This window comes from Aythya fuligula, chromosome 24 (assembly GCF_009819795.1).
Source record: "Aythya fuligula isolate bAytFul2 chromosome 24, bAytFul2.pri, whole genome shotgun sequence".
Taxonomy (NCBI): Eukaryota; Metazoa; Chordata; class Aves; order Anseriformes; family Anatidae; genus Aythya; species Aythya fuligula.
In genome coordinates this window covers 1,337,356-1,347,837 of record NC_045582.1, presented here as the reverse complement: position 1 = coordinate 1,347,837, position 10,482 = coordinate 1,337,356, and the positions used below count along the sequence as shown (strand labels likewise).

Sequence of the window (10,482 nt, the reverse complement as noted above, 5' to 3'; positions counted from 1 at the left end):
GAACTGCAAAAGGAGAGGATGTTGCAATGGGGCACTGCTGGAAAGCTCACATTTTGCAAAGTCCTTTCTAAATTAGAATTAACAGCACCCAGAGTCAAGACTAGCAGCTGTGACACATTGTATTCCAATTCCATTTTTCAGCCCTGAGCCTGTGTTAGCATTGGACACATTTTTCTCCCAGACAGGAGTATATCTGGCTTACCTCTCCTGGTGCCAGGAGAATTAATCTCCATAGAAGGCTCTGAGGATGAAAAGCACTCTGTGTGACAGCACTACATGGTCCTGGAGCTGAAAGACAAACTTGTGTCAGATGCTTCCTCCTGCTGAATAAGAAAAAAAACACAACAGGATATTCGCAATGTTTATTATCATCATTTAAGTAGTTTTACTGAGCTGTCTTCTTTTGGCCAGAACTAGTTAAATCTCTGATGCTAGTACTGGAACTTTTTTTTCCTATTTTTTTTTTTTATTAGTTTTGCTAGTTTATTTTAATAGTTTTAGCACAGAGGGACTGACTATCGGAATCTCACTTAGTATAGCACAGAGGTTTCTTCTAAAATTACTTTCTGGGCTCTGCCAATGAGTCGATCTGAAAATAGAACAGGCCTGAGGAGGTAGCTAAAAGGACTTATAAGTAAGCATTCGTGGCCTTATTCCTGTGCTAGCTAAGGCATCCTGCATATGGCATTACAATTCGGAACCCTGATGAGCATTTGGGACCCAGTAGTTTTGTTTTGGGGGTTATTATTTCATGAGGATTTGGATTTGGAAGACTACAATACCATTCTCAAACGATTATTAAAATCTATAAATCATATAAAGGTCAGATGGACATTAGCAGAGAGAAAAAGCCTGCCTTTAACTTGAAACAGATTTTATTTTCCATGTCATTCATTTTTGTCAGCTGTTCTACAGGATTCTCACAACCCCTGTTCTTTCTCTGATGTATTCTCATATCCCTGGAGCTCTAGAAACACATTTAAATGTAAACCACTCTGGTAAACAGAAAAAAAGAAAAAAAAAAAGCAACAAAAAATGTGGGACAATTATGATGGCATTGACCTAACATTAAGTTGGTGTCAGAGAAACTGCTGTATGGAGACAGTTGTATTTCCTTTTTTTTTTTTTTTTTTTTGGTAACTTCTGAATAGGCAATAATTATATTCCAGTTCTCATTCTTTGGACAAACTATTCATTTCTTCTATTTTGGAAATAAGCCCTGTAAATGCAGGTTGTGAGAGTAATTCAGTTGAGGGATTTTTTATTTTTTTTTTAATGTATTTTAATTCCAGCATGCCAAGGTTGCTGGCCAGCTGACTCACCAGATGGAGCTGTAAGCTTGCTATTCATTCTGCAGACATCACTCCATCCCTGAGCAGAGCTGTTGTGGGAATCTGATGTACCCTTATCAGAAAGGCAAGCTGCTGGAATGATTTAGCAGTGCATTTGCTGGTCTCTGGTGGGACAATAATAAGATTCCATTTATTCTTGGCTACTTAGAAGCCATATCACAGCGTCTGGGCTGCTGCATGCAGAAGGGACGTGGCTCAGCTGAATTCCTGGGAGACAAGAGTTACGTGGGCAGGGTGACTTAGCAGCATCTTAGGAAAAGAAGTGTTTGAGAAGCAAACGAGCTCTTCAGAAACAGAATTGCTGGGCAAAGTGTAAATGAAGAGCCAGAGTTCAGAGATGAGCTCAGACTGTGCGTGGATGCCTAACGGGACCGTGCACCCCCATTTCCTAGGCCAGGAATAGGGAATGGGGGTGCTTGGTGGGCACCAGGAGCTACATGTGGACTGAACCAATTGCAGAAACTGTTTCTTCTGGGCATGCCTTCCCAGGACAGCAAGCACTTTAGGACCAAGGCTTGAGTCAAGAAAGTAGCAGCAAGGGATTCAGGCTGAATATAGGATGTTAATTCCCTCCTTGTATCCCTTAATAACTTAGAAGCATAGAATCACATATCTGATTCTTTATTAGCAACGCTAAGGATGGTGTTTTTCCAGCTCAGAAAACAGTATCCCAGTTCTGATTACAGTGGATCCAAACTCAGGTCATTCTCAAAGTGTCCTTTGATATAAGTCACAAATATTTTGTTGTTTTTCTCCTGCGCTTCATTAAAAGAGCAAAAATCAATTGTTCATGGGGGCCACAGCCCGGACTGTTCTCCTTGATTTGGTTCAGAAAGTGCTGCGAGCAGGCAAGCAGCTACAGGATGTGGAAGAATGTGTTTGTAGTTAAGGAATCTGAATGTCTATGGGATTTGGATTCTTTTCTTGCCTCTATTAGGCTGCTCTCCTGGATCGTGGACAAGAGGTTTGAAGCCAGAGGCTAAATATAGCTTCTGGTTTTGACTTTCATAGTTTTCGTATTATTTCCCCACTGGGTGATACAGATAAATGTTAAGACAGTTAAGAGAGGGGATTGTTTAAGTACTTAGAGAAACTACCTGAAGAAACTTTTTATGTTTTATCTGGGAAGAGATTACTGTGAATTTGCTCCTTTGTAGTAGGATTAGGCTGACAGTGATAACTTCTGGAAACATTCTCCATGCAGACACTACATGAAAAGAAATTAAAAGAAACTGAGCTTTGACAGGCAAAGACATACAGTTTCAAATACATTTAAATAAGGTAACAAATAGCAAAGTTTCAGTGACTGTGAGTACTTAACTTTCTCGTGCTCCCCCGTTCTGCCTTTTGGCCGTATTCTGCAGAGCCGTGAGCTGTGTGGGGCCACTTTGGAGAAGGTCACTGTCCTGGTGGTGTTCCTAGCTGACAAGAAGAATAACAAGTTACAAACCCTGTTAAGTTCCTGGTCATTCTTACCTCCTTATTCAGTACAAACAAAGAAAAAGATGACATATCTATATTATAAGGCCTGAAAGCAGAGCTCAAGCAATCATCATACACGATTTCAAGTATAACTTGAAATACATATAACAGTCTAGCCTGTTCTTGGAAGAAATAAATAAACAAAAATAGAAACCACACAAATCCTACAGGGCTGATTCCACAGCTTTCCAGGCTGCTGTCTGTCCTTCAGAAACCCTTTGATTTGGTGGGAAATCGGGTGATGCCCCCATGAAGCTGTGTGCCACTGGCATTTAATTGATTTCACCTGTAGCTCTAAGCCAAAAATACTTATTTGGAAGTGAGGGAAATTATACTTGGAAAAACCTTTGCAATGGCTCAGTATTTGGGCTTGTCAGACCATCATTAACTGGAAGTTATTAATGAAAGCTCATCAGTGCTGTTGATGTTGACTATAGGGAGAAAGGAAACAGCACATCTGAGGCAAATTGTGTGACAACAATTGTGTTGAAGAATCACATTCTGGCTGTTCAGAAAGATGTTATGTATGAAGAAAACTGTGTGCTGCATGCCCCCTAACAACAGTGTAGCGCCTGAGCTGGTAGGGTAAGATTTGGGCTGTGGGAAGGGGAAAGGTGAGGAGAGACAGTGAGTGCACGCAGCTGTAAGCACCGCAATGCCCCACTGCTTTTAGAGACTCTATGGAGGATTTGGAAATGAAGACTTCTCCGAGACTTGCTAATCTCTCTGATCTTGGTCGGAGAGAAAGCATGCCACAGGATATTTCAGATGCTGGTATTTTAGGAAAAGACCACCAGAACAGGTAGGCTAAAGCTCATCCAGCGCAGTAGCAGCAATGTGTCTGCTCTGTGTGTGTCTGTCTGTGAGTGTGGAAGGCCAAAGAGGTGAAATGTCCTCCGGTCATTACTGTTGTTTGTATTATTTATCATCAGGGTCACACCAAGGGAGAATCCACCTCCACTTTAAATTTGGTGACACCTGTTTTCCCTGCCGGGTCAGGGGAATTGTCAGAATGGAATGTGAGCCTTAGGTAACGAGTTCCCTACAGTAATAAGGAAAAACCAGACAGCCCCAACTGTTTTCAGCATTCAGAGAGAGAGAGAGGAGAAGTCAGAGGCTGTTATTGACATTCCGAGTAATCTTTAAAATTACTGAAGCCCAGTGAATCACTTTGGAATCTCTCGTACATGAAATATTTTCACGAGGATGTATGTGACAAACATTGCAGTAACATGCTCAAGTGTCCCTTTACTGCTCTAAGCACACATTTGCTTTCAGGAGCTATGAGGAGCTCGGTATCTAATCTTCCTAAAACATGAGGTTCTTTCTGATTTATGTATCTAGCCTGCCATCTTTTGTAAATACCTCGGAAATGTTTGTGCTCTTTAACTGCAGAAGTTATGCAACTGGCCGCATTATCATCTTATTTCTGCAAGGAAAAAGAATACCATAGATGAGATTTTAAAACACAATACATTAATAAAGCTTAGGCATAGGTGCCTGAGGCATAAGGTCACCAATTCCCTCTCCTTTTTTGTTTGCATCATTCACAGAAATCAGTCTGGCTGTGTTCTTGTGTTTAGAATAACCAAATGTCCTGTATTCAACACTTGTGCAAAATGTCAGCAGAAGTAATAGGAAGTAATGATATTACAGCCAATGCATTAAAAAAAAAAAAAAAAAAAAAAAAAAAGGAAAGAGGAAAAAAGGTAGAGCACCTCAGAAAGCATGGTGAGCACCATCCTGGCTGCTTACCCTGACAAACACACTGAAGCTAAATAAAACAACTTCTCATTTTGAAAAGAAGCTCTTTCCTGTTTCTTCCAGTACATTTATGACACAAAATGTAGAGCTCCTTTTTTGTAAAGGAGGAAAAAAAAAAGCAATTCCCCAATCCTTTGCCTGCAGGGACTGAAAAGCATAACTCCTGAGCTACTGTTTCTAGGTCTGCTTCCTCTATACCTGGAGGTGGAGGGGAGAAGAAAAAGATTTAAAAAAAAAAAAAAAAAAAAAGTCTCAAAAACCTTTGCAAAAGACAATAGCCAAAGATTCAAATATGGTGGTAGAAGCAGGTTTTAGTTATAACATTGTTTAAACAACCAAATAAAACAAAACAAAACACAACAACAACAAAAATACACAAAACAAACATAGAAACCTGCAGAAAGACTTGTCAGGCTGCAATTCACCCTATCTTGTCAATTAGCATCGTTGCCAGGCACAAAAATGAAGAATATGAGAAGTTTTCATGTCAAAGCTGTAGAATACTGTCAGTAAGCCACCCCCACACACCCATTTTATTTCACACTGACAAAAGCTGAGATGAATGAGTTGTTGTCTGGCCCTTCCCACTTTGTATAGTCATTGGCTGGCTTGCTTCTAAAAAGGATTTAAAAAAGGGGAATAATTTGCCTTTGCTGGGAACTGAGGCTGTCAGGGTGCTGAAAAGCTGATCTGTGGGCTGCCACCATGCAGATCTCTTGGGCAGTGTGCTCTGTCTGCGTCCTAATCCAAATCGCCTTTCGATCTGTGGAAGGGTGGCAAGTGTTTAAAAATGATGCTACAGAAATCATTCCTGAGATCACCGAAAATACAGAAACACCGATGGAGCAGGCTTACAGCAACAACAACACAATGAACCAGGCAAAGCATGGGGGAAGACACATACAACAAGCTCCAGACCCTAATGGTAAGAAAAATAACATTACGTTACTCTTTTGGACCCTAGCAGGCAGCTGTAAGAGTGTACTTGTTATCAGATTGTTGTTATTTATTAAGGAATTTAAGTAGGAGGTGAAAATAATACTATGGTTTCTAAGTGTTGAGGTAGGTTCTGACTAGGGATGTTGGAGATCACACAGCAGAAGAGGCACGGGGAGGTTGCTCTCAGCCAGTTGAGAGGTGTGCTGCTCGCTGCCCTTTGCTAACAGCCAGATTTTCAGCCACATTCCAGTAGCCAAAAAAGAGTTAAAGCCCTCCCAGTGGGAATTCATGCCCAAATGAATTGGAGGGGATCCTGGTTTGCAGGGGTGTGCAATTTTGGGAGCGATTTGGCTACTTTGAAGGCACCAACACACTTCAGAGATGAGCTGGTGCTGCATTTGGGCAAATGTCTGGCATTAGCAATGGTGCAGAACACCAGCTTTGTGAGGAGGGATGGAAGGCAGGGAGTTAGCATCAGACAGGTGGTTAGAAAGAGAGCCCTCCTGGCAAACTGGGCAAGCTTGGTCCTTCAGACCAACACATTTGGCTGCCAAATGCACGTAGCAGCTCATCAAACATATGGTTTCCACTACTGTGCATTGCAAATCTGAGCTAGCTAATTTTTTTTTTTTAATTTTTTTTTTTTTTTTTTTTGAGGACAGTTGGAAGGGAATTGTGGTTTTCTGCTCTAGCTGTCAGTTAGGGTGTTTACAGCATAGCACTAATTTAAAAGGGAGGAAAAAAAGAGTAATCTTTTTGAGAGTGCCACTTGATAAAAGTCTGAAATCCCCAACAGGGGAGCACTCTGCTTCCCACCAACCACCAGGTCAAGGCAGGTCGGTTTGGCAGTGACATCTGAAAACCTTCATTTTCCAGCCTCTGACCACTCTGGCAGCAACTGGGGAATCTGTGCCACTGAAATGTGCATGGGTTTTCAGGTGGAAAAGAGCAAGAAAAGGGGATTGGACATTATTCAGGATATGCAATGGTCTCACATGCTTACTTTAACGTCTTTAACACAAGAAATCAAAACAATCCCCCAAAAGCAGCCAGACCTTCCAGGGACACATGAGGTTGCAGAACACCATAAATGATTTTGCAGCTTGTGGAACCCATGCACATGCAAGATAGGAGGTATATGCACAGAAAAGAAACCTTCATAGCTGAGGCAAATATCCTTATATTCATCTGTATCTGCCTATGTGCTATGATGGTACAAAGCACCTGATTCAGACATGGACCATTTCATTTCATTAACACAGTCCTTAAAACTTCTAAAACATCCAGTCTTGCATGCTGTACTTTGATGAATATAAACCTGAGCACTAAAAACATGTTTCTGCTCTCCACGGGAGAAACAAGAATGAAAACATCTGTATAAATACTGGTCTGCTGCTCACAAGTCAGGGTCAGAATTCTCTCTGGAGGCACAAGGGACGGGGGGGAGCACCTTGTGCACAGCAAAGAGACCGGGACTGACAGACACAGCCTTCCATTTGTAAGCTGACCTTGAGGATTTCCATCCCAAGCGGTGTTCCAGACTTAAAATCATTCTTTTCACCAACAGAAGAACATCACTGTGTGTTTATCTAGATAAAGTTCTTTGATAAACACCTTCAAAAATCAAATTCTGTGCCTTGCAAACATGTCAAGAGGCAAAGCATCCCAGCTGGCAAAAGAGACCCCTCTGGAAAAGGGGCCCTACAATAAAAAACTTTTTCTTAATCCTGCATGCTAAAAAAATAATATTTATTTCCTAATGTTTCATTTGCCAATAGATATCCATTAAGGAAAAAAAAAAAAAAAATGGAAAAAGAGGAGGAGGAGTAACCACCATAAAGCTCTTAATCAGCCAGGAGATGCCTCTAGCTGTCTGAAGGAAATTATGTGGGTTGTGGGATTATTAGAGAACAGTAAACTTAGAAAACATAATGCCTGAAGAGTGGGAATCCCATAGCACTGCTGTTATCTGCTGCTTTCCCTCACCTGGAACACGTTACACTAACTAAAACTCACTTCAGGAGCACTTTCCTTGTTGCAGAAGAGTTTAAATCAGGAGCAAACCTCTGAGGTCAATAACGTGACTTCACATGGTGCTGTAGGCCTCACATGAGGAGCTGTAGGGAAAGGTTTTGCCTGTTGGTAAACGAAGCCAGCAGAATCCCAACAGAACTCCCCTCAGAGTGACCACTGCCACTGGGGTTGCACTCAGAAGCTCAGATGCCCACTGGCATGGCCTGGCGCAGAGCTTGCCTGGTGGCAAGGGCAGGATCTTGGTGGTCACTTGGTGGCCACTTGGTGGTCAACCTGTACTCAGCGGGTCACAGCTGGAGCAGCCAGACACCCCCAAATCCATCACTGGGGATGTCTGAGCTAGGTGCTGCAGACCCGAGAAGGCTGATTTCTCGGGGATGGGGAACGAAGTAGCCAGATGTTAACGGGCTTCTCGTTTTCAGATGCTTCCGACTTCAGCTGCAGAGAAATGCGAACCACCCGCTACCTGACGGAGGGGCCGTGCCGCAGCATCAAGCCCGTCAAGGAGCTGGTGTGCTCGGGCCAGTGTGTCCCTTCCCACCTCCTCCCCAACTCCATCGGCCGGGGGAAGTGGTGGCGGCAGAACGCCCTGGATTACCGCTGCATCCCCGCTCACACCCGCACACAGCGCATCCAGATGGCTTGTCCCGAGGAAGAGACTCGGACTTACAAATTCCGAGCTGTCACGGCCTGCAAGTGCAAGCGCTACACTCGCTTCCACAACCAGTCTGAGCTGAAGGACTTTGGAAAGGAGACCGCCAGGCCGCAGAAGAACAAGAAGCCCCGTCTGTCCAGAGCCAGGAGCAGCAAGTCAAACCAGCATGAGCTAGAAAATGCTTACTAGGTCGCTCCGAGTGGGACAGCCCAGCAGCTCTGGATATTTTACAAAACGTCAACCGGCACTCACAGGCCGCAGAATGAGGTTCTGACTGCAGTGGGTTCCAATTCCTTCTGCTAAGCTGGGTCAAAGGCTCACATAGTCAAAATCTGTCAGATTACAGCAGTCACGGTCTGCTAAGAGAATGAGATAAACCGAGCTGGTGGTAGCAACACCTAAATTCAGTCTGAGAGGAGAGGTACACCTGGGAGATTCGCATGAGGCCTCGCGGCTTGTGCACGTAGGGAGGTGGAGGAGGGCGAAGCTGTTACGGTGACAATCACTATCACACTTTGTTAGGGGTCGTTCGGCTTCCCTGTAAGTGATGGGAGCACCACGATCCCTTTCCCACTTTTCCAAGTGCCATGATGCAGGACAAGCATGAGGCGTGGGGAGCACCGGGGGAGGCACCATGCTCTGAATTTGCTGCAGAAAGTTAGCAGTGAATGTGACTCAACCCCGGCTGTTGGGAAGTGAGCAGCCTGCCAGGTGTCCTCATGCCCCAGTTGCTTCCTCTAGGGAGGAAAACCAAAATACAACACTTGTTTTCTCAAAATGAAAGTGTGACAATTCTATTTCACACTTTTAATTAGAATACTCCAGGGTCAACAGATTCAAAACTGAAACTTGGCAACTAAGCCTCCTTATTTGTTTTAGGGGAAAGAATTTGTTTTAGGAACAATTACACAAATTTTATTAAGCGGAGCAGTTTTATGAAATGGATGCTCCCCTCAAACCAGATAACCTCACTGATGTTTGTCCTGTAAACAGCTAATGATGTGCATAATTTAACATAAAGAGATGTTGCTTATTCCTTATTTCCTAGCACACAATTGACTTTAGTGTCAACCTAGATATCTCAATTTACGTTTTCTATTCTGTAGTTTGAATTATCTGGCCACACACTTTGTAGAGCTAAGACCGTGCAAGCCAAGTTCTGGGAGTAAGGTTCTGCATGAAAAGTGAGCCTCTGCTAATTTGAAAGTTGTGAATTCCTCTAGAAAAGTCTTTGGTATGTGCGGCTTTGGTAAGTCTTTAGTTTGACAGCAACTTTACTTTACTTAGCTTCTCAACTTTCAGACTAATGTTTGTGTTTTACGTTAAAGAATATTATTGGGAAGTGAATAGTCTCGTGCTGTATATATCCTGTAGTAGTGCTAGGCCTAGTATCAGATCAACACAATTTGGGATAAAGACAGTTCCCCACTGTTCTTATTTTCTATGTAGAATATATGCTGAAATCATATAAACTATGGAAATTTGCAATGTTGATAGAATTTTGCAATAATTTTATGTGGGACCAGAATCTAGAGAGAAAAGCTATTGTTTCACAGAGTGAATTACGTATTTATTTTTTCTCAGAAATTATTTATGCAATGTTTTTCCTTGTAGAAAATGAGAAGTAATACTGCTTTCAAAATATCAGTCTGTTATTTTGAATTTTAAATACATTGTTAATAAAGTAGAAACAATGATTAATTATAGGAGGTCTCATTGATTTTCAGCTGGCTTGCTGTAAAGCAAGTGACTTACAGAACAGCCTGGGGCTTGACTCCAATCAGGGAAATACATATCTGTGATAGAGGACATCAAGGTCCTTAATTTTCAATTAATAACCTACACATTTCTAACGAAGCTCTGTCCTGTAACTTCTCACTCATTGCATGACATTTGTCATGAAAAACATCCACTCGGGCAGCTCTGAGCTCCACATCAATATTCTCATTTCTACTTCTCCAATGACAACAAAAAATCCTCAGCAGATTTCAGCTCTCCTTCTCCTCCCAGTGACTCTGATTCAGATGCTCACAACCTGGTGAAGCCACAGAAAAGGAGAAGTCCATCAACTTTCAGTCAAGATTTCTTAATTGAAATCTGATTGCTTCATATTTGTCTCATTGGGAAATAAAAATACAGAATTCCCTTTCAAGAGTTGCAAAGCAAATGTCATTTTTTTTTTACAATGTAATATACCTATGCCTATCTTCATCTGTAAGGCCACTTTCTTTGAGACAAAGGCCTCTTGCCATGAGG

The 10,482-nt window shown here is 42.3% G+C and overlaps 1 protein-coding gene across 1 annotated transcript; it reads left to right on the top strand.

Annotated features, from left to right (window-relative positions):
* Positions 1–5,303: 5,303 nt before the first annotated feature.
* SOST (sclerostin) lies at positions 5,304–8,652 on the top strand. The gene is made up of 2 exons (XM_032202804.1): positions 5,304–5,523; positions 7,994–8,652. Exons 1-2 carry the CDS (start codon positions 5,304–5,306, stop codon positions 8,413–8,415), a joined length of 642 nt encoding a protein of 213 aa, XP_032058695.1. The 3' UTR covers positions 8,416–8,652.
* Positions 8,653–10,482: the final 1,830 nt, after the last annotated feature.